The sequence below is a fragment of the Brienomyrus brachyistius genome, chromosome 3 (genome assembly GCF_023856365.1).
Source record: "Brienomyrus brachyistius isolate T26 chromosome 3, BBRACH_0.4, whole genome shotgun sequence".
Taxonomy (NCBI): domain Eukaryota; kingdom Metazoa; phylum Chordata; class Actinopteri; order Osteoglossiformes; family Mormyridae; genus Brienomyrus; species Brienomyrus brachyistius.
In genome coordinates, this window is record NC_064535.1 from 36,479,301 (window position 1) to 36,507,045 (window position 27,745).

General features: G+C 48.8%; 3 protein-coding genes across 7 annotated transcripts in view; 2 read left to right on the forward strand and 1 right to left on the reverse strand.

Annotated features, from left to right (window-relative positions):
- Positions 1-10,026, forward strand: part of LOC125738422 (laminin subunit beta-1-like) — a 24,316-nt gene extending 14,290 nt beyond the window's left edge. Inside the window, 17 exon segments of the mRNA XM_049007336.1 lie at positions 132-275; positions 359-590; positions 873-1,036; positions 1,357-1,581; positions 1,669-1,886; positions 2,346-2,442; positions 4,978-5,347; positions 5,779-5,963; positions 6,310-6,551; positions 7,185-7,385; positions 7,901-8,045; positions 8,122-8,329; positions 8,448-8,592; positions 8,820-8,996; positions 9,087-9,149; positions 9,151-9,247; positions 9,626-10,026. Coding sequence (XP_048863293.1) covers positions 132-275; positions 359-590; positions 873-1,036; positions 1,357-1,581; positions 1,669-1,886; positions 2,346-2,442; positions 4,978-5,347; positions 5,779-5,963; positions 6,310-6,551; positions 7,185-7,385; positions 7,901-8,045; positions 8,122-8,329; positions 8,448-8,592; positions 8,820-8,996; positions 9,087-9,149; positions 9,151-9,247; positions 9,626-9,765 — 3,053 coding nt within the window. The 3' untranslated portion in view covers positions 9,766-10,026.
- Positions 10,027-10,151: 125 nt separating this feature from the next.
- Positions 10,152-15,920, reverse strand: dldh (dihydrolipoamide dehydrogenase). Its single transcript, XM_049007330.1, is given in 15 exon segments — positions 10,152-10,609; positions 10,692-10,781; positions 10,903-11,040; positions 11,649-11,838; positions 12,090-12,260; positions 13,143-13,333; positions 13,554-13,655; positions 13,751-13,882; positions 13,884-13,895; positions 14,080-14,180; positions 14,316-14,385; positions 14,480-14,548; positions 14,800-14,879; positions 14,992-15,067; positions 15,770-15,920. Coding segments are annotated over 15 exon segments (1,527 nt in total). The 5' UTR covers positions 15,809-15,920; the 3' UTR covers positions 10,152-10,543.
- A 9,375-nt stretch (positions 15,921-25,295) lies between these two features.
- LOC125738756 (receptor-type tyrosine-protein phosphatase zeta-like) overlaps positions 25,296-27,745 on the forward strand; it is a 35,263-nt gene continuing 32,813 nt past the window's right edge. For 3 of the 5 annotated variants that reach the window (XM_049008042.1, XM_049008045.1, XM_049008044.1), the window contains exon 1: positions 25,297-25,468. In XM_049008042.1, coding sequence (XP_048863999.1) covers positions 25,420-25,468 — 49 coding nt within the window. In that variant the 5' untranslated portion in view covers positions 25,297-25,419. Of the gene's footprint in view, positions 25,469-27,745 lie in introns of all 5 variants that reach the window. The other 2 variants (XM_049008040.1, XM_049008041.1) reach the window with 1 other exon arrangement.

Consider the following 27,745-nt stretch of genomic DNA (forward strand, 5'->3'; position numbering starts at 1 on the left):
TATTTTTAATTTAATCTTTTTCAGGGTTAAGGGTTCTAGGGCAAAAACAGATTGGATAATTGTACCTGTCATCTGGGCCTTTTGTAAGGATGCTTTCTAATCCACCTCATCCTCCATCCCCCCCACCCCAGCCTGCCAGTGTGACCCCCAGGGCGCCCTCAGCACCGTCTGTGATCCCAACGGCGGCCAGTGCAAGTGTCGCCCCCATGTGGTGGGGAGGAGTTGTGACAAATGTGCCCCTGCCACCTTCCACTTCGGACCCAATGGTTGCAGGCGTGAGTCGAATTGCTCAGCGTGCCGTTGTGATATCGGGGGGGGGGGCTAGTGCTGCCTTTATTTGACCTCTCTTCCTCCTCAGCATGTGACTGCGACCCGTTGGGCTCTGCCAGCGAGTTCTGCCATGTGGTGACGGGCCAGTGCGAGTGCGTGCCAGGCGTATCGGGCCGCCAGTGCGGGCATTGCCTCCCGGGACACTGGGGCTTCCCCTCCTGCCGGCCCTGTGCCTGTAACGGGCATGCGGAGCAGTGCCACCCTTTGAGTGGCAAATGCCTGGGCTGCCGTGAGCACACCACCGGACACAGCTGCGAGAGGTTCGTGCGCCGGCACACCATGTCTGCCGCTGGGACCCCCACGGGCGTCCATCCTGGTGCCTGATTTATCAGTCACGTGACCTTTATTTCTGATGGCCTAGGTTTAGCCAGCCTTTGGCAGCAACCATCCTATGGGTCTGCAATTATAGTGAATTACTCGTATATCTAGGTTTGTTAGATTTGTTTCAGTTTCATTGACTTATGCTTTGACGCTGCATTGATCCAAACCCCAATGACATGCTCATAATTTTGACGCTTTTCCTGCTTGCTCTGGATCCCCAGTTGTTTGGCAGGTTACTATGGCAACCCGGTCCTAGGCTCCGGGGACCACTGCCGCCCCTGCATGTGTCCCGACGGGCCCGGTAGCAGACGGCAGTTCGCCGAGGGCTGTTACCAGAACCAGGAGTCCAACCAAGTGCGGTGTGTCTGCCAGCCAGGGTACAAAGGTAGCACTCCCCCTGGTGGAGCTCTGAGCTCATTCCATGGCCCGCCTGCGTAAAATGATTTAAAGCTCTTGAAATGGCCAAGCCCCACCACTTGTCTTTCTCTGCATGACTTTTGTTCTCTATCCTGTTTTCTGTAGTTTTTTTTTTTTTTTATTATTCTTTGACAGCTCTAGAACTACAAAGTGAACTGCTGAACAGCTTTTGAATGTTTTTGAACAGCAGCAAAGTCTTCCGTATAAAGGCTGCATGCTTGAAAGATCAGTCGTTTTTTTTTTTTTTTTTTTTTTTAAATATAAATTTTTAGTCCCTTCTCTCTGCAGGTACCAGGTGTGATGAATGTGCACCTGGTCACTATGGTAACCCGCAGGAAGTTGGCGGGCAGTGCCAGCCCTGTCAGTGTAACCACAACATCGATGTGATGGACCCCGGGTCATGTGACTCTAACTCGGGCGTCTGCCTGAAGTGCCTGTACCACACGGAGGGCGAGAGGTGCCAGCGCTGCCGATTGGGTTACTATGGAGATGCACTCACCCAGAGTTGCAGGAGTGAGTTTGCCTGGCAGATTTAACACGAGCTCACGCCTTTATAAATGTGGAAAATACATTTACTGTGATGTCTCACTTCTCCCCCAGAGTGTGTCTGTAATCACCTGGGTACTGCCAACCACACCTGTCCCACCGGCGGGGAGTGCCACTGCGACCTGGCCAGTGGCCAGTGCCCATGCCTCGCCAACGTGATGGGCCAGAGCTGTGACCGCTGTGCCCCAGACACCTGGAACCTAGCCAGCGGCAGCGGGTGCGAGGACTGCGACTGCGACCCGAGTCACTCTTTTGGGACGTCCTGTAATGAGGCAGGTCACCGTTAGTCACTCATATCTGTTACAGGCAGAGTCGTGTCACATCTGCTGCCGTGCCAGGGATGCAGAAGCTGTACAGCAGTCGTGTTTTGGAAAGATTAAGGTGGTGTGTGACCAGGGGTGGGGCCGCAGGGGCACCGGGCCCAGCTGAAAGCTGATTGGCACGTAAAATGCCTCCTCCCCTGTCACTCACCCATTCAAAACATATTGTTGGCTAATGAACTGGGTCTCAGCCCATTTCCAGAAGGTTGTAGGCGTGAGACCCATAGCCAGCAGAGTAATCGTATCACTTTTGGCCGTGTGAATAAGGCCCATATCTCCATGTGTTCCGGGGCACTGGCTCTGATGCTCCCTGATTCTCACTCCTACATCACTTTGGAGAAATAAATAAGTAGGAAGTGGCAAGGTGATGACGTGGCGGTGAAGTGAGGCGTTTCTGCTCCGTGCCCACAGCTGACAGGCCAGTGCTCCTGCATGCCCGGCTTCGGAGGCAGGACCTGCCGCGAGTGCAAGGAGCTGTTCTGGGGCGACCCAGAGGAGCGCTGCATCGGTAAGCTCAGCCCCCTGCTCCCCCCCACCCCCTGGGGTCTTTCCCCTCATAGATGCCGTCACATCTGTCCACCGCCTCCCTCCTGACGTCGCGCCTGCAGGAATGTCCGTCCTGAACGCCGGCGCTCTGCACCCGGGTTGAAATTGCTACGTTGGCATTGAGATGAAAGGATGATGCCTGTTTATTACCCATCCGTCTTCGTGCGAGGGGATGATGGAGAGGTGATAGCGTTGAGTTGGGGGGTGGGGGGTGGAGAGCCTTTATACATTTTTGGCTGGAGGCGAATGAGGAGGGGGGGCAGGATTGTGTTGTCCCAGCCAATGGATGCTTCCTGAATGCCGACCTCTTATCCCCCATCATTCTTGCATCAAAGGCAATCAAAACCAGATGGGACATTTTTATATGCTCACTTTGGTCTCCATTGCAACCATACACAAGTCTGCCTGAGCCTTGTAATGTTCTGCCGACGATCTCATCAGAATGATGGGTTTGCGATTAACTGAAGTCGCCCTGAAACGAGTCTGGTCTGTCAGGATAAGTTACTGCTGGACTTGTTTAAGGAGTTTTGGTCCTGATCCTGATATTGCCGTTTACGTCATCTTTCTTTTATTTTTTAGCCGTGTTTGAGATTAAAGTCGAATTGCTTTCTCTGTAATTATTTCTTAATTGCAAAAGTTGATTTTAGGGTTGGTTTTTGGTTTAATTACAAGTCCCTTTCATCTCGTGCGGTAGCATGCTTTTCACTGTAGTCCTTCCATTTTTATAATAGATTTAGTTTTTTGTATTTTTTTCTGTTACTCTTCCAGTTGCTTATAGTAAAATGTACAAAGGGGGATGATAGTCTGTCTTGTTCCTCTTTCCCCCTTAATCCCTGGAATGTTCTCGCTCTCCCGCGGTTCTCGAGCCACAGTTGGGAATGTTGCTCTTTGGATGGTTTGTGTTTTTATCAGCAGGTGGGGGTCTCTGCCGACAGAGTCGTGTTGGATGTTCTTTAGAGGGTGGATTTAAGTAGGAAATCCCTGCTGCTTCCCGGGGATGGAATTACCCTCTAATCCTCGCGTTTCCTTGCTCCAGGTTCTCTGTTTTAATGCTAGAAAAGTATAATTCTTCAGTTTGTCCTCATCCGGCTTTTACTGCAGAGGATTGTAGCGCAGATCCTGAAGGTGCCCCGGCTGAATGTGGGGCTTATTTTACGTTACGTTCATTCTGTCTGGAGATCTTTGAAGGCGGATTGAGCCTGAAGCGTGAACAAAGAGACGGGAGTCAGGGAAGGGTGATTCTGAGCATTTCAGTGAGCACATCTGTGCACTGGCCTGAGCTTCACTGGGAACCAGCTGGCTCATTCTGGCTGCACTGGGAGGCCCAGGCTTCGCGAGCCTCTGCCAGCCCATAAATATTTAGTGCCTGGCACCTGGCCGCCACTTGCCGTTGATATTGGAGTCTGTGTTAGATAAACCCCCCTCTTTACTTTGGATGGGGGGGGGGGGGGGTTGGGTGCAGGCGATAGGGCTTTTCAGGTGCCTGGGGGGGGGGGGGGGGGGGCTGGGTTAGTCGCAGGCTTTTCAAACACCACAAAAGAATCTGAGCAATCCTTCACTGCACCCCCACCCCCGGGGACAGTATTTGTAGGGTCGCCTTTTCAAGATTAAGTGGAGATCCAAAGTCCCAGAGGTACAGAGTCAACAAAGTAACTGCATGTGAATAGAATGTCCTGGAAGCTGTGTGCTTTTCTGCCACCCCCACCCCCAGGGCTGTGTGCTATTCAGTGTGACTCTGCAGCTTCTCACTAGCCTTAGGTGGGGGAGCAGACTGACTGCCACCCTCCCTCGTTAGCAGGTTGGGTCCCACTGAAGTCTGTCATACTTTCCATTTTCCGCATGAGCTTCCGTGTGCTTGCGGTCTGGGGGCAGCTGTCCGTGATGCAGCTTGTGTCGATATTGTGGATGCGGACGGTTGCGGTTGGCGTGTGTGTGCTGCACTGATATTCCTCCAGACCAGCAGAGGGCAGATGTCGTCCCCTAGGTCTGAATGAAGCTTAGGCAGGAGCAGGATGACATACGGTTCATAACAAAACTTTCTTTTGTGAAAACGCTTAACTGATGTCTGCTTGGTCTCACAAACAATTTGAACAGTAAATATGTTTAATATTCCCCTCTGCCTTATCACGTTTCTCATTGAAAGTACTATTTCGTTCTTGATACAATGATTTTTGGGTAGAAATCAATAATAAACAGGTGGAATATACGGAGCCCCTAAGAGGTCAAGGTGGGAAAATATTTTTTGAAGTAGCTCCAAGTCTAAATGTCTTTATTAATCACACATTCTGCTTCCATGCCAAACTTCACCGTAGTTCACTGTATCTATCTGTCTTTTCAAAGTCTTCCATTTAGGTCACATTTATATTATGTTTGTCTTAGTATTAATATTCTGTTTAGCATTTTTTTTCATTGTGCTACAACCAAGAAGAGCGATAATCTAGCTCAGCCCAGCTTCTTCTCAAACCCTAACCCTCCAAACCCCCCTTTTCGGTGACAGCGTGTGACTGTGACCCTCGAGGCATCGCCGAGCAACAGTGTCACCGGGCCACGGGCCACTGCGTGTGTGTGGAGGGCGTGTCCGGCCCCCGGTGCGACACCTGTGCCCGTGGCTACTCCGGCGAGTTCCCCGACTGCCAGCGATGCCACGACTGTTTCGCTGTGTGGCACCGCGTCATCGCCGAGCTCAGCAACAGGACGCGGCTCCTGGTGGAGAGGGTGAGCGGCCTCAAAGCTACGGGCGTCATGGGACCCTACCGGGAGACCATCCAGAACATCGAGCAGAGCACCAGCACCATCTGGAGCATCCTGGACCAGAACCCTGCCGCCAAGCCCCTCCTGGAGATCCAGGAGCAGCTGGAACAGACCACGTAAGTGTCCTGATGGCCTGTGAATTAAAGGGGATGCTGTGTGGCTCAGCAGGTTAGGAAGCTTTGTCTGTGAACAGAAGGTTGTTGGCTTAAATCCCCGAGTCTGTAGAATGATTTCATCTTTGAGCAAGACCCTTAAGGCTCCAGGGTCTGACCCCGTCTTGTGTAAAACTTAATGGGCCTGATTCCTAAAAGAGGGTTTTCTTTTGGTGTGAAAATTTTAATCTTTATATTGGAATGTGGCATTTTGTAATTTAAATGTACAATTAAGAATGGTCATGATTTAAAAACCTGCAGTATGAGATTTAAATAGAAAAATATCCTATTGATTGCAAACCTTTTTGTTTCGGAGCAGCTGATTGGTCGCTTTCAGAGCTCTGCCCTCCCAGCGTGGCACTAATGAACCCGCTTCCCTCTTCCTTCGGGTACAGAGACCTGGTGACTGATCTGCTCAGCAAGCTCAACGCCACAGAAGAGGCCCTGGCCGAGGTCTCGGCAGAGAACAACAGCACTGACGCCAAGCTGGAATCGCTCAGCAAGGACGTTCAGAAGTTGGACCAGATGGTCAGTGATCTGAAGGACCAGGTGGAGCTGGTGAAGAACTCTGGTGTGAAGGGTAGGTGTTTCTTTCAAGGGACCAGAAGAATCGATTTAGAGCTTCACGCAGTGTCAAATGGGTGCCAGAATTAAATCCAACAAAACACTGGCTTATAATGATATATGATCTACGCCTCAGAGCCATATTCCCCAACCCAGTCCTGGGGGACCTCCAAACATTCCATATTTTTGCTCCCTCCCAGCCCCCAGCACACCTGTACAAGGTACTCAGGGTTCTTGTCTTGTAGGGAGGGAGTAAAAATACCCCCAATGACCGGGTTGCTGAACACTGTTTGATGGTAATTTCTATTTGTATAAAAATAAGTAGAACGGCTGTTTTTTACTTATTGCCATCTCTCCTACAGGTGCCTTGCACAGCATCACCAAGTACTACCAGCAGTCCCTGGACGCGGAGGCTCTCGCCAACGCCTCCACGACGGACCCTGGCAGCACCGTCGAGCAGTCCGCCTCGATCCGCCGCGCCGTGGAGGACAGGATGAACGAGAGCAGAGCACAGTTCAGCGCAAAGCAAGAGGAAGATGCGAGGAGGCTGGATGACCTGGCTGTTCAGCTGGAAACCCTGGGTCTCTCTAAGCTAAGTGAGAAGGTCAGTCTCTGGGTGTGGGACACTACAGAACATCTCAGTGACGTGGCGACGCAGACGAGAAACATCACCTAAGCTGAATTATTGGAATGTTAGCCAGACTATTCAAGATGCCTCGTAGGGAAAACCACAAGGCAAAAATGTGTTCTTCAGTTTAGTTACTTAGCAGATGCTTTATGTAATACATTTTCTTTTGGGTATAGACCCATCTCTGCCAGTATTGTGGGAGTACCATGTGTGTTCAGTGGGGGTTTTGTGTTCCGACCATTGTTGAAGCCAAACCTACACCATTGGTCCAAAGTAAAGTACATGTTTGAGAGAAAGCAGGTCAAATATGTAGGGCCTTACACATTCCCTATGGTGAAGTCACTGTACCAACCCTGGGATTCAAATCGCCAACCTTCCAATTGCAGGCACAACAGCCTAACCTGCTGAGCCACATACCACGACTATGCTAATAATACGTAGTAAAGGACATGCCGGGTACGTCCTGAAGAATTCCGGAGGACTCTGTTTAACACAAGTCGAGAGCTGCCTGTACATACACAGAGAATAATCCGGGGATTACTTTGCGGGAATCTCAGAATGATTTAAGTAATGTGAATCCATGGGGAACATGCTCACTTTCTCCCTCAGACCTGTGGCAACCCAGCGGGATCAGAGACTTGTTCTCCCTGTGGGGGCCTGGGCTGCCTGAATGGGGATGGCAGCAGGAGGTGTGGGGGCGAGGGCTGCGAGGGCCTGGTCACCGTCGCTCATGACGCCTGGCAGAGAGCCAAGGACTTCGACAAGGAGATCCTCAGCGCCCTGGAGGAGGTGGACAGGCTCTCCAAGATGGTAGGCCGTGTTCTCCCACAAGAGCTGACGTCACGAAAGAGTTGAAGAACTGATTGAAAGTAAACCCCTGGATATTTGGACTTCATTTAGGTTCTAATCATATCTCGACATGAGCAAAGGTTGTTCTAGATTAGGGGTTCCGAAGGTCCGGACCGCGGTGTGGATGTGGACAGAACTGCAAATTAATCCAGACCCGGCTGCTAATGTGCCTTAAGACTAACGTGAAAAGGCTTAATGTAGTATGAAGTACAAAAAACAATGCTGAAGCGCCAAACTCCACACACAACTTTTAGCGAGCGAAACGAGCATGCATTAAAGCAGTCTTTCTTTCATGGTCCCATTAGTGTATCTATTGATGTCTATATTGAAAGTTACTGTTAATTTGTTAATGTTCATGAAATGCTGTTTTGTTATTGAGAATTGTTCTAGATCTGACTGAACCAGAATTTGATGCGGACCTTTGATCAAAAAGTTTGAGAACTCCTGTTCTAGATGCTTCTATGGCTGTCACCTAGGTGAGGGCAGCCAAAGTGCGGGCTGACGAGGCCAAGGCGAACGCCCGCAACGTTCTGGCAAAAAGCAATGAGACGAAGCATCGCGTGGACCAGAGCAACGAGGAGCTACGGGGCTTGATCAAGCAGATACGCGACTTCCTGACACGTAGGTCCCCGCATCCGACGTCTGCCATCCGCCACGACTGAATAACGTGACCTTGGCTTCCCCTTGTCGTCTGCAGAAGACGGGGCAGACGTGGAGAGCATCGAGGCCGTGGCTAATGAGGTCCTGGAGATGCAGATGCCCACAACGCCAGCACAGCTGCAGAACCTGACGGAGGAGATCCGAGAGCGTGTGGGCAGCCTCTTGGATGTGGAGGTAGTCCTGAGCCAGAGCGCCGAGGACATCCAGCGGGCCGAGACTCTCCTGGAGCAGGCACGCCAAGCTAGGTAAGGGGGCTAGAAGGGGGGGGTGGGTGGCATGGGAGGAAGGGTCGGATATGTCGGGGCGGAGGTCAGGACTACAGGTCCAATCTCTGACAACTGTACTGTCCGACCCATATTGCAGCAAAGAGGCGGCAGGCATGAAAGACACTGCGGAGATGGTGAAGGTGGCACTGGAGGAGGCTGAACGGGCTCAAAATGCGGCAAGCAAGGCCATCGAGCAGGCCGCCACGGACATCAGGGGCACCCAGACCTGTTGGTTTCGGTCAGTCTACAGGGGAGGATGGCTGTGAGCTGGGGAAAGGGCGTCTATGCCTTCCTGTGGCTTCAGAGCCTGGCACAATGGTGGCTAAATAACATATAATGGGCATAAATCCACATTTAGGGGGATTTGTGGTTGCCATGATAAGAGCGGCAAGTGAAACTGGACCAAATACCGTGCTCAGGTCTACGCCAAAGCAAGGCCTTAAAGTATATCCATTGCACCGACCCCCAGGCGGAGTCCGAGACCGCCGTCTCGGAGTTCAGGCTGAACAACGCCACACAGAGGTTGGTGGCACTGGAACGAGACATCAGCTCGCTTAAGCAGAAAGCCGAGAACAGCTCCGCCATCGCCGATGCGGCTGAGAAAGCCACGCAGAACATCAGCCAAGTAACGGAAGCGGTTCTGAAGGTGTGTGTGAACCGCACAGCCTCAGGTCTGATTCAGATATGCAGTGAGTGTGTTCTCTTCCGCCACATGACTTGTTCCATTATCAAATAGGAACTGGACACGGAGTTGAAACCCAAGTACAGCTCCGTGGAGAGTCTCATCGATGAGAAGACTGGGGGGCGTGGCCGAGGCCAAGAAGAGGGCGGAGCAACTTCAGCAGCAGGCCAAGGAGCTGCTGGCACAGGCCACGGATAAGCTGCAGTTACTGAAAGGTGACACCGACTCTCCTCCACCAAACACATACATCTCCTGTACTGCTGAAACTGGATCGGTCCAGGCCAGCAGGAAGGAAATGGGCCCAGTGTTACAAGCGTGACATGCATATGGGCACAGACATATTCCAAAGTACAACAAACGGCAAAAGCTTAGCTGAGTTCCTGACATCAAAAGACTCTCGTTTTTAAGGAATTTTGCGGTTTTCCGAAAATATTCACAATGCGTGTGAATTAATAGCCTTAGTATTGATACAGAACTGATACAAACCAGTGGCGTAATGATTAAGGCACTTGACAAACCGCGGAGAGACCTAACGTCCACCCTTCCTGAAGCAGGCCTCCCTCTTCCACCACCCTGGCCCCATTTCCTTTCAGATTTAGAGCAGTCTTATGAGGATAACCAAAAGGCACTGGAGGACAAGGCCAGCCAGCTGCTGGGGCTGGAGACGTCGGTGCGTGAGCTGCTGCAGGAGATCAGCAACAAAGTCACCATGTACAGCACCTGCCTGTTTTAGCCAAGCTGCGGGACGAGTGGGAGGTGGAGTTCACAAACCCTCCGAGAATCAGACAGACGTCGAAAATATGGAGGCTGGGGAGAATGTGGACTTTAAAGCCAATTTTATAATGCATTTTAACCAAAGAGAAAATTAGTGTATTAAGATTTAAAAAATTTGGTAAACGTCTGTATCTGGAATCTAATAACTGTGGCCAAATTGAGTTAAGGCTGAAACCAAAATGTGTGAATTTTCATTTAAATAAAATAATCCCCCAATGAAGGGAATCCTGGGATCTTTTAAACAAACCAAACTACTTGTTTTTCTACAGTTAAAGGTCATATTAGCCCGTAGAAACCAGTGTTATGCTGCCCCCCAGTGGTCCCAAACTGACAAAGCTTCCTCGGTTACTTTAGCACGTTTTATTTCTGTAGTGCTTCAGTGGGCGTGGCCTGGAACCCGAGGTTACGTGACAACCAGCACTGCCAGCACTCCAGAGTCACAATTCCGGTGTTACTTTGTGTATTAGCACATAATACAGATGAGTCTCGCCATCAGAGAGGGAAGTTCTTCCTTAACATGAAAAAGGTGCTTTTTTTAATTAGACTAATTGCAGCCACATGCTGCAATACATAGATAGATATGGATCTACAGTCAGTGGTTTTCCAAGACCCAGACCCCCCGTTAAGGACTTAAATAATCTAAACCGCTGCTGATCCAGCATATCCACGATGATGGCTGGCCGGGACGTATGGAAATCCACAAGCGGCAAATTCCAGCAGACTCGGTGCTGAGCAGTTTAGAAGTTGATGGCTTTCCCGAAGGAGGCGGCCAGGTTGGCTTCCCGGAAGGCCTCCGACACCGTCTGGAAGCACGGGAGACAGCTGGGATTAGGCGTGGCCGACGGCCGCACGGAGGAGTGGAGCGGAGTCGCTGCAGTGACTTACGGGGTGGGCGTGGCAGACGCGGGCGACGTCTTCGCACGAGGCACCGTACTCCATCGCGAGGGCGGCCTCGTTGATCATCTCGCCGGCGCCCTGGCCACAGAACAGGCACGGTACTTCAGTGGCACTCGAGTAAAAACCTACTCCGTTTCCATTTGCGCACCCTGGACAGACTGGTTATTCCACCTAGTGGTCGGCAATGATCGCGACTCACCGATCCGAGGATGTGGGCTCCCAGCATCTGGTCCGTCTCCTTGTGGCTGAGGATTTTCACCAGGCCCTCTGTGTCCGCGTTAGTCTTGGCTCGGCTGTTTGCGGCAAAAGGGAATTTGCCGACCTTGAACGGGACACCCTGCCGGACGGGAGAGGAGGAATATCACTTAGGAATCACATTGTTAAAAGAACCGAAAGCGTCAGTTAAATACCTTGTGTAATTCAGAAATAGCTCGACGTTCCCTGCAAACATTTTGTTTTCACAGGGCCACCTATGGCTGATTTTTGTCCAAGGGTGTCCTGTCCCTCACACAAGCGAAATGCAGCACGGTTAGTGCACACGTACCGCATGGAAATGCACTTCGGTTAAGCCATATATGATGGCTAATGTTTACATCGAACATGAGGAAGTCAGTCAGCCTATCAGAGCGCAACATGCCTCCTCAGTTTCAATTTAAATGCGCATAATGAAAGTTCACTTAGCCTATGCTACAGTGAAGTGTGTTTCTTGTTCACCTGTTCAGATATCAAGTGTGTCCCATTGTTTTCAGGCACTTGAGCCCTTTGCGTCTTGCATCAACCTATGTCTCCAAAGTGTGTAGTGTCTCAGCATGGTTGCACTTAAGTGGTTTAAATGGAACAAAGCCAGCATTTAGCAGTGGAACCCCACCCCCGCCCTAATGTGCTAAGCTGGTGTAATCACACTGACGAGTTGCCGTGGAGAGTCTGGTCGCCATCCATGCCCACCTCCTCCTTCAACTGCTCCTCAGTCTTGCCCACCCAGGCCACTTCGGGGTGGGTGTAGATGACGGAGGGCACGCAGTTGTAGTCAATGTGGACCGCACCGCCCGCCATGCCCTCCACGCAGATGATGCCCTCGTCTTCGGCCTTGTGGGCCAGCATGGGGCCAGCAACCACGTCCCCGATGGCGTAGATGCTGCAGACACCACCGGGGGGCGACATTGATCAAAGGCATGGCTGCTTCCCAAGATGCCGGGTTCATACCCACATCCAGTGTCTACTTCTCCAGATCAGGTGCCTCCAAGGCTGATCCAGAGAAGACTTTCAAAGCCTCGTTTCGCTACCTATCATAACATCACGTTCCATCAGCCATCGCGGGGTCTGTAAGTGAGCCTTTCGGCGATGCTGTGCATGGGGTTAGGGGTAGGGGCTTGTGCTGAGGGTTACCTGGGCACCTTGGTCTGGAAGCGGCTGTCGATGGGGATCCGGCCACGGTTGTCCAGCTCGACGCCCACATTCTCCAAGCCCAGGTTCTGGGTGAAGGGCCGGCGGCCGATGCAGACCAGCAGGACGTCGCAGGTGAGTGTTTCGCTCTTCCCCCCAGCCGCCGCCTCCATCCTGGGTAAGAAGTTCCCACATCCATTAGATTGCTGCCGGACACAGTATTTCACTTTAGGCTGTAGCCAATACAGACAGCGATGGGGGAAATTAGGCTTCTGGGCCAGCAGGGCGCGCTGCTCCTGAGTGGTCAATGATGTCACAACCACAATGGCCCCAAAAAAGCTTAATTTCTTCCATCTGGATTACAGATCTCCTGCCTGTAGAGACCCCTGAATTCAGGCTGCCACATGGTCCCCTGGATCTCATAGCTGCTGCAGTGAAGGTGTGATCAGGACAGGACCTGAATTCACCTAGTGCTCTAGATTAGCGGTTCATGAACTTTTTACACCGGTGTGCCAGCTGAGAAAATATTGGACTCTGCACACACCACCATGTCAGATCCCATAAGAGGGATACCTTTTGCATACCACTAGAGGGAGCTGCCCATAGTGTGAGAACCACAGCTCTAGATGTAAAAAATCACCTGGTAACAACAGGAAGGCAACGCAAGTAACTGCAGACACTAAGGCCCATTAGAGAAGACAGCCCCCACCCCCCCCCCCCCCCACCCCGTCTGGCTGATTTACCACTGTAAACACTGTACAAGCGCTTACTAAATATTCCTATATGGGAGTATCCAGGTTATTCCTGCATTATGAAGCTCCAGCTTCTATCATGTCTTTGGGAAATAAGCCACAATTCACAGATAATTTAGACACAGAAAAAACAAGCCACAATGGCAAGTGTCTTTGGAGGTCAAGGAGATCCACTGGAACAAACATCCAGCATGCACCACGGCCCACAGCTAGAGAGCAGCGCACCTGCTCCATGCAAGCTGGAATAAGAGACATCAAGGCCTCAGCCATCCGGATCCGTAAGGGGAACAGAGGAAGGACTTACGTCACATCTATCTGTCCGTCTGGCCTCTTAGCGGCACCCATCACCTTGGTGCTCAGTTTGAACTTCATGCCCTGCTTCTGCAGGATGCGCTGGAAGTTCTTGGAGATCTCCATGTCGATGCCCATGCCGCCCACGTGACCCAGGAACTCCACAGCCGTCACCTGGGAGCCCAAGCGCTGCCAGACGGACCCCTGGAAAACCCGGCCATTAGAGGTCAGCTCTTTCACACCTCAGCACCACAGGCTCTCTGATCATTAGTGTTCAGCAGTCCAACTTGTTTCAGCCACCGCCCTTAGACAGAAAGCAGCCTGGTTGCTGAGAACGAGAAGACTAGTCGCCAGTGTGGGCAGATCTCCAGGCATATCCATAAATGTGACGGTTCTGAAGCAGTAACTGGAAAATGTCACATACCAGTTCGACCCCAATGACTCCAGCGCCAATCACGATCAACTTCTCGGGAACCTTTGTAAGGGAGAGGGCTCCAGTAGAAGAAACTATCGTCTCCTCATCGATCTGCAGGAAGATCAGGTCAGGGTATGTAGCACAGCAAACTTAAAGTGTCAAACGGCCAGCAGGGTGCAGGATTTGGATCAAGGAGAGTTTCAAACCTCGATCCCAGGAAATGGTGTGACCTCTGAGCCAGTAGCAATCAGGATGTTCTTGGTGTTGATGACCTGCTCAGTGCCGTCCCCGATCGCTGCAGTCACCTGGTTCTTTCCTGTTATCTTCCCAAAACCATTTCACATGTGTTACCTGGAAACAGGAGGCACATAAAGCTTCAGGGAGAGCCTATGAGAGCACAGAGATAAATATGCAGAGGAGTGACACCCAATCAGAGCAGATCAGCTTTCCCTGAAACCCTGCAGAATACAGGCTGTCATGTCTCAGTCACTAGTCACCATTACAGCCACGAGACCGGCAGGCGTTTGCGACTCGCCTTGTTCTGCTTGAAGAGATGTGCGATTCCTCCAGTCAGCGCCTTGACTGCCCCACTCTTCTGCAGCATCATTTTCTCCAGGTTTAATGTGATTCCTGAGACTATGCCGCAGGAGAGAAAGAGCATTTCAGTCTCACTTTCCTATTTTTTTCTTCTTCCTTGGAAAGAGTCAGCCCACAGTTTCTGCGTTCTCACAGAAACGACTCCCATCGGCCTTCCAGAAACTTTCTACTTACTCTCAATGCCCCTGCTTTCAAAATCTTTTCCATGTGCCAAATGATACAGGTACGAGTTGTTCAGCAAAGCCTGGAAAACGTACCATGAACGAATGTCAAACTAACGGATAGGTCCCCATGACAACTTTAAAGGGAGAGACTGAAGATCGGTGCATTCACTCTACCTTTGAAGGGATACAGCCAACGTTCAAGCAAGTTCCTCCAAGGGTGGCATTTTTTTCCACACACACCGTCTACAATAAAACACATGTTTGTATGATATGGTGCTGTAACACCACGACTCCCAGCAGTCTTGGGAGAACGCCAGCCAATCCAATTGCTTCTTCCATCCCAACACACTTCATGCAGCCAATCAAGTGTGAGGTTCTCTTAAATCCAAATTTTGGAATGAAGTAAATACAAGGATTGGCTGGTGGCCTCCAGGACGACTGTGGGGATTGGCTGCTTTTAACGTGGTGCCAAATTCCGCCAGGGGCCATGTTACCTTGAAGCCGAGCTGAGCAGCTTTGATGGCAGCGACATACCCGCCGGGCCCTGAGCCCACCACCGTAACATCAGCATCGACTGCAAGGGGAGACCAGTGAGAAGCTGAGAGACAGATCTGAACCACGGGTCCAGTGTCTCAGTGAGCAGCTGAAGGGGAGGGAGTGACGGCGGCAGAGGAACAGGCGCTCACTTGGAGGCTTGTCCGCGTAGGTCCTCACAGACAGCGCAGTGGCTCCATGCAGCTTACACGGGAGTTGGTGACTCCTCTTAATTAACAGTGAAGATTGAGGGTGAACATTAATCATCATTACACACGGTGAATGGTGACCAATATACAGAAAACACTAATTAAATCTACATTTTGAAACGGGGTCTGTAAGCCTAAATGTCCTCAGTAGTATGTTGGCTATTTTTACCTGAGTAAATGAAGACCAGCAAAGTCCTGAGCGCTGCCAGAGTCTAGCAACCCAGCACATGAATATAATCGCAAGGTAACTAACCCGTGCGCCCAGTGGTGGTGAGCAGGGCGGCACAAGCTGACTGACACACAGGCTGCACTTAGGAGTAACTCAGCTGCACTGTTCATATGCATGTCTATCACACTGACCATCCATGCTGTCTGCAGGGGCTCCCAGCAGCTTAACCAGTTAGCAAATGTAGCTGCTTCCAGCGGAGTCCTGCGCCCCCAGCCAAACCTGTCAGTATCTACAGCCGGTTAACGAGCCACATAAAACGATGGCAACAGTTTCCCTTTCTTGCATGTGAAACCCGGCAGCCAGAATATCTACATTTAGCATGTTGTGGGTAAAATCGACGCGCATTAACAGCTAGCATGTCAGCTAATGAGCTAGGCCTTCAAAACAGGTCACTAGGCTGCCCTTTCAAAGCGCAAAAACCGTTAGCTTCGGCACCCTTGCGTGGCAGGCTGGTTGGGGCTATGGCTGTCGCCCTGTTACTCTGGCGTTTACCTTGGCCAGCGAGCGGCACAGACGGCTCCAGCGGTGCATCTCGGCCGCACGTCTTTAACTTCCACGATCCAGGCGCCCCTAGTAAGAGTCGGCGTCCAAGGTCCTTTTCATATGCGCACGCGCATGGCTGAGCACACGGCGCAGCGGCGCTATTCACGAACTGCATTAACGCTGGAACGCAGCGCAAAGCTCGCTGCCGCAGGTTGTCTGCTGATCTGCGGGGTTCGGCGCAATAACGTGTAAAGGCAGGTTAATGCGGCCGGTGGTTTCAGTGTGACGGGCTTAATCTTGCTTGTTGTTTACCGTGTGTGATATTTACGTATTTCCAGTCGGCAGTTTGTTTTCAACTGCACTTTAGAATACGTATCTTAAGTATCTCACTATCTTTATGCTTTGTGACTTGCATTTTGCAAGTTCACTTGCAGGTGAAACTGCGATTGCGAAGCTTTTATCACATTTGAGCTGTGACCACCCCCCCCCCGCCCCCCCCCCCCCCCCCCCCCAAGCTATGGAGAGGCGAAGACGGGGCAGGCAAAGAAAAGAATTCTAGTGTACCTGACCTCGTATGCGTGCAAATGGTACATAAAGGATTGATCATGGGTTTATTATTGAGGTGGACTCATAAATGTTATACACTAGATTTTATTTTCAACGTTATGACGCATGATAGTCTTTAACAGTCTATCCACCCATCTCCCAATCGTGTAACTTCAAAACGAAGTTATTAAATTATTTTAGTTTTCGATTTCCTGTCCCCGCTGTTGTTGGTCTTTAAATGTTCAATTTCGCTGTAGTACACTAGAGGTCGCTGCTGTATTGGTGTTATATTGCATAAACTGTATAACCTGGGGTTCTTCAAGTCCGGGCCGCGGTCCGGATGCGGACCAAACCACAAGTTAATCTGGACCCAGCCGATAATGGACGTTATGAATCTAAATGTTTAACGTAAAAATGTAAACAATCCCCGAGCGTAACAACTTCCCATTGTTTTTATATATTGATGTCTATAGTGAAAGTTATTAATTCATAGAAGCTCGTGAAATGCTGTTTTGTTATTGAAAATTGTTCCAGACCTCTGATTTTGAAAAAAAAAATCTAATGAGGATCTTTGATCAAAGTTTTAGAATCGCTTCTATAAACAGTTCATTGCACATTTATTGGGTATGAATTATGCGGCTGCGTCCAAATAAATAAAGCGCACGGGCAGGGTGAACAAGTTCACTTACAGCTAACCGATCCAAGTGGGTTTGGACGTGCTATGATTGTTAGTGTTAGACGTGGGTTGTTCCAGTATCTCAGAAACAGTCACCCTTCTGGTATTTTCACCCGTTACAGTGTCTAAAGTTTTCGGAGAACATCCAGTGGAAAGCATTTCTGTGGCCAAAAACACCGTGTTAAGGAGCGAAGTCAGAGAAGATTGGCCATATTCATTGAAGCTAACGGAAATTATAGCTCAGTGCAACCGGGAAGTGCATGATTTTTATTTATGTGTTTATTTTACCAATTAGTCCCAATGAGATTAAAATCTATTACAAGAGACCTGGCCAAGGTAGCAGCGGTACAAACGTACGACATGATGAAGTAGCAGAAGGTAGATGTAGAGGTAGATGTCTCTTATATCCTCAAATTGGCTCTGTATGCAATAGTGGGACCTACTCGACACCAGTCGATGGTAACCTGTTAAAGGTCTCATTAATACATTTTAACATAAAAACTAATTCTCTTTCTCAGTAAAAAAAATCATTAAGTATAAAGTTAATACATGCCAATGTTCTTGGAGCAAGTTTTAAACATGTCTGTCAAGACCCAAATCTTGTTGGTCCCATGGAATTATGTCATTGGAGGTAATAAATAAGCTCGACTACGAAAAGTTGCTTTATTTGTGTTTTACTTGTGAGGTATCCTGTCTCTCCGCCTTACACACTTTGCCGTTTCCTGTCTACGCTTTATCACTGATAACATAGATATTGTATTTAAGCGAGCGTCGCCATCTCTTCATTGCCAGTATGTGTTTTACTCTGTTTCAATGGCTGCTGCTATTCCGGAGTTTCAGCGTTCGATTCGTGACTATATAATGTTTTTCAGATGCTTTGTTTACCGATTGGTTAATTTCCAACTGGGTTATACAGACTCGAAATCGCAATCAATTCACCGAAGTCAGAAGGTGACTGTGACTCCGTAGTCTGATGTAATGTATCCCGTCGGGTGACTCATGGGGAAAATTGTTAATTTGTGTGGGCAAAGTGATGGTGTTAGAGAGGACCAGGCCACCGCCTGCTGCTGTTTGTGCTCTGACCCAATTATCTGAGATGGGAATCTGCCGAAAGTGCGGCATCTGAGTAAATGAGATGCAGGTGCCGCTTCATTTCGGAAGCGGGGGTGGGGTACCTGCATGATATGCAGAAGTTCTTCACAGAAACTTCATACACGGTTTTATTTATTTATCCTTGTGCTATTTGTGGTATTTTGAAATATGTTGTATTTTTTATTGTAAGGTTACATGTAGGGGGACGTTGTATTGTTTTAATGAGTAATGTCATCTTTCTGAAATGAGTCAGTGGTCGCGCAGAATACCTTCAGCTGACATATGAAAGTCATGTTGTTACCGTTTCATTACAATAATTCCTTTATTTTTGATTGTGTCAGAAAAATGCGTATTTCCTGAGTGAATCGAACAAAATAGATCTCACTGCTTCTTTCCAGAATTTGCATTTAAAAATTTACTCTGTATATACAGGGAAAGATGATATTTGTGAGGTAGGTAGTAATGCATATAGAAATGTTTTATTTTTTTAAGCAGCTTAATTCAAGTGTTGATGTCTAATGAAGCTGACAGCTCACTGCTCGATAATGAATATTTCCCTGCTGTTTGGGGGTATTTCGTTTTTTATTTAGTTGAATCCAGTGGAGGTGTTTTGAATTTAGCATGGACTCGTACAGAATGCATGCGGTGCAGCTGGATGTGAACCTGCTGCTTTGGTTTCTGTGGCCTGAGTCTCCTCATGGTCTCCTAATTTACCTCCACAGGCAAATGCACAAATGGAACAGAAGAGGCCCAGAGGCAGGAATATTCCTCACACCATACAGATGTTTTGGTGTCAGCTTTGTAATGTGCAGGTCTGGGTGGAAAATCAGTGGTTGTAAACATTTTGAAATAGATTGGGGGGAGTGAGGCAGACTGTCTAGAGCTTTGGGGGGGGGGAGTGAGACAGACTGACGAGCTTTAGTGCGGGGGGGGGGGGGGGGGGGGGGGCGGAGTGAGGCAGACTGTCTAGAGCAGGGGTGTCAAATTCCTGTCCTGGGGGGGTTTTTGAGTTTCCACTCATTTAACACACCTGATTGAGCTCGTTGTGCTAATTAAATCATTTGTGGAGGAACAGGGAAAGAACTAAGCAGGGCTCCGGCCCCCCAGGATGGAGTTTGACACCCCTGGTCTAGAGCTTTAGTGTGTGTGTGTGTGTGTTGTGTGTGGGGGGGGGGGTGGTTAGGCTGTAATGTCCGTGACTTTGAGCAAATGCCCCTCTCCTGCTGATCGGGCCCAGCCTCTGCAATGGGGCAGTATTGTGACCTTCAGGCTCCGAGAGCTGTGCTGTGTGGGATGACAATAGACCTCAGTGGAGTGTCACAAGATGGGAGCTCACGCCTGTGGTGAGTGTGGGGGCCTTACTAATTATCCAGCCCACTCCCACATCCCCAAATCCTCAACTTTGAATTATTAGTAAAGGTTATAGTGTTTTATTTTTATTGGTGTGTTTGTGTGCAGGATGGGGGGGGGATGGTTCTCTGTTGCATTGAAATATTACTGCATGCACACACACACACACACACACCCAAGTACCAAGAAAGGAGCTTATTATTGTGACTGATTGTGGCCGGCAAGGAACGAGTGCCATTGAATTTGCGCTCTCCATTCAGAGCCTTTTCTCTGAGTGCTGGGAAGTCCATTGTGACACCTCAGGAAAAAAAAACACACAGACTCTGGGCTGTTGTCTAAGGGCGCCTCTCAGTGAGGAGATGAATTCCTTCAGAAAGGACTATCTGAAAGCCCCTCAGTGCCGCCCCTTCGGAGGAATGGGCAGGAGGGGAAATTATCAAAGGTCTTTTCTGTCATTAATTATGGTGGGTAGTCTTTTGTTTTGCCATGAAAATGGCCTGTTTATGCTTTTCTGTGCATTAAGAAAATAAGCAAGAGTCCTGGAAGGTGTTTCTCCCGGAAATTCTGAATGACTTTAAAATGATCTTTAAAGCCATTTTAATGTGGTTTACTGTCGGTGGGGCAGAATGGTGTCTGTCTTTGCAGTCCCACTGTAGAATTAAACCCACAAAAGACTTGCTTGAAAAACTCTTAAGCATTTCCTTCCTCGGGCTTGACAGTGCTGCTATGATGCTTCACAAAATCTCCATACTGCAGTCAGTACAGAGCTGTCCTGTGCTGATAGGCCTGTTTCTAAAACGATTGGCCTCTTGAGGCGGGTCTGCTGCCATTTACTTGCTGTGTTTTTCCCCTAATATGAGGCCTAATCTTTCTAGAGAAATCCAGAATGGCTGAGTCTTGGCAGGTGATTTTTGTTTTGCATTCTAGCACGAATTCAAAGCAAAGTGGACTGCAGCATTAGTTTCACCTGCATGAGTAGCGGACGGTGAGTGAGTGATGAATGTAGAATACTGAGGACTGACTGAATGGGTGAACGAATCGATGAATAAAAGTGGTTTTAATGCAAGAAGTGGAGCTCCGTCTGACTCCTTCCCCTCTTCATGCATCGAGTGTCATGTGTCACCGCCGTCATCGTTGCCATCATCCTCCAGGGGGAGCTGTCACGGCTGTCCCCTTAGGAAACGGTCAGCCGCTGGCCCGCTGCCAGGCTTAATGACTGGCTGATGCTGGTCTTCTGCTGAGGCCTGCAGGACGTCTGTCTTCTGCTACCTTGTGGCTCGTGATTGTGGCTGCAAAGCAGTAAGAATGACAGTATTGCAGTCAAGATAATCAGGCTGTGTGTCTTTGCTCAGCATCGCACATTGTCTCAGTGACGTATCGTTTAATTAACTGTCGTTCTAGGTGGTGCTTATGGTCCTTTAATAATCAGATCATCCGCAGTCAGGCTCCGTCTGTTGCTCCTCCTTTTTAAGAAGGCCAGCATAGTGAGAGTCACTGCTTGTCAGAGTGGAGCCTCTGGGTGGGTCCTTCGCTGGGGGGTACGGTCACAGCAAGGTCCCAGTCTCACCTGGTGATTTGTACAAAAAGAACGGGAAGGTGTGTGAATATACAGTAATACAAAGGAATATGATACTTAAATCTCAATTTACATGCTTTAATTATTTATATTTACTCAGAAGGCTCATTATTCCTAAGCGACCTGCATGTTTGAGAAGGTTGGGTCAGACAGTCCCTGTAGTACTTCGGAGGTTAGAGGGCTCGCTCAAGGGTCCAACGGTGAAATTACTCGAGCAAGTCTGGAATCTGAACTGGCAGGCAACCTTCCGATCACAGGATCACTGTGTGCGAGAGTGTTACCACTGAGTCACGCACTGCACCCTAAATGCACTAAACACCACAAACTGTCTGGCATCTATGTGCGTGACGGCTTGACTTTGCTCGGCCCACATTCACACCAGAAGTATAGATCGCCGCCCCAGTGGTCAGGCATTTGTTACAGATCGAAAGGCGTCCGTATCGACAAGCTGTCACTCCCTGTTCAGGCAGGAGGTGAGATTTTGCCGACTGACGCATCGGTCCCTGGTAAATCGAGGAATTCCTGGCCTGTGCTTTTTGGATAACTGCAGCTTCCTCATGGGGGTGCTGTGGTGCGACTGAACGTCAACAAGTGAGCGGGTAACCAGTAACTCGCACTCTGATCAGAGGTCAGTGAACACTGAACGTAAACGTAGGACGAAGCAGGGTACATGTAGCATCATGGAAACTTCTCAAAAGTTTTTATAACAGTTATATATAGTCTATCACCTGTAGAGCTTCAACCTTAAATCTATCGGTGAGCCTCGATTTCCTCCAGGGGCTGCTTCTGTAGTGCCTCCCCTGTGCAGGTACAGTCCTTTTAACACTACGGTGTAACTGAAGACCGTATGACCCTGGTTTACTGTTCACTTTATCCTTACTGCTCCCAGTTGCTCAGTCTTCTTGTGCTTTCATCGCTGTTTTGGACGGGATGGGTGCCGCCATAGCCAATGCATGGCGTCCCGCATGGGAGGCATGAAACAACAAGTCTGCGCTCGGCGATTCAAAACCTGCAAAGAACGTCCATTCAGGAACGTGTCCTCAGGTGACAGGCAAATTTACCGTAATGTTACTATATCCTATAACATCAGTTATTTTATTTAGACCTTTAAAACCTGCTTACTTTGCTTCTCTGAGGCTTTGAACATAAGGCCCTCAATTTGATAATTCAGGAAAACAATCAGTGATTTGTCAACAGTGAGTCTTCAAAGGCATCTCTGGGCTTTTGTGAGCAGTGCTCTGTCCTGCTACAATGGCGATGCCTCGCTGATGGGCTTTCCTCTCCTCCTCCACCTTTTAGTGACTCCAGTGGTGGTTCTCAGTTTCCCTGTTGCCTTGTTTCCCCGACAATAGGCATCCCGATGCATTTCATTCCTATTCTGTTACAATCCACTCTGGCGTGTACCAGCACAAAACACGCTACACTGAATCAGACCCCTGCTATTGTCCGCCCTCCCCACTGCGTCCCCATGAGAGCAGGGGGTGGAAATCGCTCCTGCATTGTCCTGCATAGTCGGACGCTGCCTTTGGTTCGGAGAAGATGATGTGACTCCCGGCCTTCCTGTCTTAACCAATGAAAGAAGCGCGGACTGAAAGTCTTTAGCCTGTTTGTGTCTGTGTGGTGTTATCTGCGATCTTAAATTCGTCTGCCACTGGAATTGTTCTGTATGTGGTCGGAGAGTCTACCTGCTGTGTCGCTAATATTTTTGCGAGAGATGAATGCTCCGGTAAATGGGGTTCAAGTAAAATCTCTGAAAAGGAGTAAACGTTTTGGGGACACACAGGGAGACACAAAGATCGCAGTGGTGTCAAAGCAGTTATATTAGCTGCCCTGACAGCATGTGGTCTAACAAGTGGAGGGGAGAGGCCTGCATAAATTACAGATAATCTGGGATAAATTATGCAGATTTATTCGGAAGGGCTAGAACTCTCGGGGTGGAAGCTGTTGAAACCCAAAATCATGCCTGCAGAATGAACATGGACGTGGTCTGATGGTAGCCTTTGGTTTACCTCAGACCCCGTTTCCTGTTTTAAGGGAGTAAAGAATAGTTCAGAAATGGCTTTTTTTACGTTGTCTTTTTAAATCACACCAGCCTTTTTGCCAGAAATTAGCAGTATGAGTATTATATTAGATTTGTTAATCAGATGCACTTTGTCTGAAGCGACAAACAAATGAAGATCAGAGAATAGGGTCAGACAGTCCCTGGAGCGTCAGTGTAAAGGGATTTGCTCAAGTGCACCATGGTAAAGTCACTCTGCTAGCCAAGAGTTTTGAACCAATGACCTCCTGTTCACGGGCACAGTGCCCACAGAGCTGCACACCACTCCATCATGTGTGCAGTGTGCATGTTCAGATCCCACCTACTCTCTGTATGTGTGGAGTTTCCTTCTGCAGTATGAAATCATGCAGTAAGGATAATTGCCTATAGTGCATGATTGCCAGTGCATATATGAACCTGAAATGGTCTGGCGTCCCGTCCGGGGGAGCACCCCGGGCTTGTACCCCATCATGGACTGGCATCCCGTACAGGGGATGTTAATATATTTGTGCTAACTTGTGTTGCTTTTACTTGATGAGTAATGTGAATATTTGTACTGGTCGTTTTTGTAGAAAACAAAGTGACTGTTCTTATAGAGATGATACCTTTTCAGTTCTTCATCCTTTGAAGGTGTTTGCTATTGTCTGATCGTTCGCCCCCCGGCCCTGACCTCCTCCTACTCATGTTTTGCTGTGCTCTTGTCTGTTTATGGTGATGAGTATTCATTTTCTGGACTTTTATCCTGACTTTGTTACCGTCTTTTGTTTTGTGCTTGCTTTTTCGTTTTCATTTTTCATAAGCAAACTCGCAGGAGACATTTGTTTGGCTTCTCCACCTTTTGTTTCTGAATTCGGGGTAGTTTGGCCTTTTGTCCAGCCTTGGGTTTAGTCATAATTTGCCCCTGGCTTCCTTGAAGCTTCCATTTGTTAATCTCTACTTGGTTTAGAGTTACTATTTTTTTCTGTTCCTAGAAATAATAAACAGATCCTACGTGTCTTCTGGGGGAGCCATCCAGGTCCTACCTTCCCTGTCATTTCCGCTATGTCCTACTTAAAAGACCCACGGGGAACTGAAGCCTGTAATTTGATAAATAATTTTATGGGTGGGGTGGCTTAAAACTTTCTAGTTATGGCTGACCAAGGCACTGCGGAGATGTGGACGTGTGAGGAAGCTGACCAAGGCACTGCAGAGATGTGGACGTGTGAGGAAGCTGACCAAGGCACTGCGGAGATGTGGACATGTGAGGAAGCTGACCAAGGCACTGTGGAGATGTGGACGTGTGAGGAAGCTGACCAAGGCACTGTGGAGATGTGGACGTGTGAGGAAGCTGACCAAGGCACTGCGGAGATGTGGACGTGTGAGGAAGCTGACTAAGACACTGCTGAAATGTGGACGTGTGAGGAAGCTGACTAAGACTCGCTATCACTGGTAACACTCTCGCACATAGTGAGTCAGCAATGGCAGGATTCTTTCCATGCAGTCCCACCCCATTCCACCCCCATTCTACCCCAGTCCACCCCCAGTCTACACACAATCTATCCCTAGTCTATCACCAGTCTACCCCATCACCCCCAGTCTACACGCAGTCTACTCCTGGTCTATCCTCAGACTTCTCCCAGTCTACTTCCAGCCGGTGTATACCCAGTCTACCCCAGGTCTCCCTTCTGGGTCACTGCCGATTAGGGACTCCTCATTTGGCTGGAGATTAAACCCCTCCTTTGTCAGGAGGTCATTGGACTCCTCATGGGTTGTGAAAGTGCCATTTCTCTACCCGCTCTCTGTTGTGTGGCTCTGCATGTACTCTCAATACACTGATGCATTCATGTGGTTTCCCAGTCTCTCAGGTCACCAGTTCTCACTTTTAGGGAGCCCTGGCAAACTAACATGGACTAGTTTTTCCATAAGCGCACTGGCTCTCAGCTGCTGTCTTATCCAGCTTGAGCTTCTGGCTTCTCCATTGGAAGTCAAATGGCCAGAATGACTCATGACAGTTTCAAAGTGGATTCAAATGAATCTGACCTATTTTCTCCATTTTAATTGTCGCAAATATTCGGAGCTTAAAAATTAAGCTAAAATAATTATGGTTTTGGATTTAAGTTCTTATTGGGCTCCCCCACAGGAGTAAGTGGCTGTGGAGGTGAAAATGGCGAATATCTCCTGAGGTCCTGCGGATGAAACGCGTGTTAGCAGCTCCTGAGTACCGCCCCCAGCCGCCCATCACTTTGGGTGGGAGTGCTCCGGGGCGAAAAGGGGGGCGAGTTCACGGGGAAAGGCAGGACACCTCCCGGAATGAACGCAGAATAGCGTCTCCGTGGCTCCGGCTGAACTATCCCGTCCGCAGCCGCCGTCTTTTCACCTTTTTACATTTTCCAGGTCTCACTATGGAAGTGACAAGGAACAGATTGATAATATTTATCCTCTTTCAGATCGGTAAGACGTCTGCATTTTGCGTTAAGATATCTGTACGTTTAAGCGGCAGGTTTCATAGGAAGAGCGGTATTGCGCTGGAATATTGACGGCTTTGTATTATTTTGACTTTGCTCTGGTGTCGCTGCGCGCACTAAGTTTTGGTAATATTGTCCTGCGATTATTTTGTAATTAAACAGTTCAAGTCATGGCAATTTAGACTGAAAATCATTTTGCGTCTAGGCCGAGTAGAAAAACACGTTTCTGAAACAGCAATTTACTTGAAAAATGTAAAAAATGTGAGTAAGTAGTTATTATATGCCCTGGCTTGTTAGACATGATCTTCGAATTTCTTACTGTGTTTATGTTATATTCTTTTGAACTGCTAATTTATATCACTGTTTATAAGTATTTGATTTATTATTAAGCAGTTTAAATGCATCTGAAAGCGTTGCTTCGGCAAGAGTTCATTGGGTAGGTTAGGATTACGCGTTGTGCCCGTTCGTGTTTTACGCAGTTAATGTGAACAATATGGAAAATATAAAAGTGATTCTACAACATTTACAGTCGCCAGTTGGTTTCACACACCCCTAAAGACGGGCTTTCACTTTCAATGGGATGTCAATGGCTTTTCAAATGTCAGGGACAAGGTCAGCTGCCGAAATGCGGGCATCTGCGATGCAACCGGGGATTAAAAAAAATTATTAGCGCTTAATTACTATGCTTTTTAGGTCTTTAAATATTTTGCATAAACTTAAATTTAAGAAACGTACATATTTATCTTGAATCAATAGATTGTTTTTTTAAATGAATAGTCATAGTACAACCACGTGCTTTATAAAAGTCGCAGGTGGCAAATGTTATTGTTCGTGCGTCTTAACACTTTCTGATTAGGATGACGACGTTACTAGGCTACTACCACTGTTAACTGTAGTAGTAGTAGTAGTAGTAGTAGTAGTGGTAATAATACTACTACGTCCACTACTAGTACTACTACTGCTACTAATAATAATGATGATAATAATAATAAAATTTAACAATGACCAAAGATACTTTCAAAATAGGTCTGTTGAACGTCTTGTCGGACTGTGAAAAGACGTCTCCCGAGGAAACATAATGAAAGTTTTTGTGCCGTCTTTCTTCTGAACGTTCAATACTGGATCCTGTACCTGTCTTGCGCGTCCACAGACGTGCAAAAAGTCTCACAGCCAGACGTTCAAATAAATGAACCTCACATCTTGGACCAAGAGGGGTTGTAGTCCATCATGCGGGCACGCAGATATGGTCCTAGACCAACCGATGCAATATGGACATGATCTACGCATCTGGCCGGCGTCCCATGTTTGTTGGGCGTGATTGTATGAAAGATCTACCCAAGCTTCTGAGGTCCACTTCTGCTGAACCAGTGATCTTGCTGAATTGGTAGCCTACATTTTAGCCAAAATGTGGCTGGCGGGGTTGGGTTCGTCTGTCAGATGTGGTGCCGTACGAGGCCAGCGGCCTCGGGGGAAGCGGACCCTCTCTTACGGGAACCCCCTTCCCCGGTACACGCGGCTGCAGACCTGCTCCTCCCTCGGCCCCTGGCTCTGTAAGACTCTCAGGCTGGAGACATGGCGCCATCTGTTTCTCAGCGCTGCCGCATTTTCACTGCATGACCCGGGCAGGCTGAACGTCCTGGAGATGTTCGGGAAGCTGGAGACGCGAGCAGATGGCGGTGCGGGCTGTCGGGGGTACAGTGCCCCAGTGCTGCCTTATCACCAGCTCTGACTCGCATATATAACCAAGAAACAGAATAAGATTCTTTAACGATTTCTGTTTTAAATTAGGTTCTTCGTGTTTTGGTCCTGGTACATTTGGCAGACGCTGGAATTCGTGGATATAAAAAGACCACAGAAACCTTTGGGTTAAGCTGAAGGGGCCACATAACCTGGTTTGAATTCTTGTGTTTAACCCAGCATTGCTGGCTGGTAGTGAAATACAGATGGTTCATTTTGACACAAACGCCTTATCAGTGTCAACGTTGGCTGAATGGAAATGGAGGCTTCCCAGCTGAATGCTGAGGTACAGGAGCCAGAGTCTTTCTCCTCCTCCCCTCCCAAAGGGAGCTTAGGAGACCCTTCTCAGCCGCTTGGCATGCCTGGCACCGCCCGTTCCCTGGAGCGGGAGAAGAGGGGCACCAGTTCCCAGCACACGGCAGCTGAAGTATCCGATGACAGATTAGATGGCATTAGGCTCGCTGCATTCACCGGCCGGCGAGCGGGACGCGGCCTGTCTCCGAATCCGCATTTCTCTCGCAGTTGA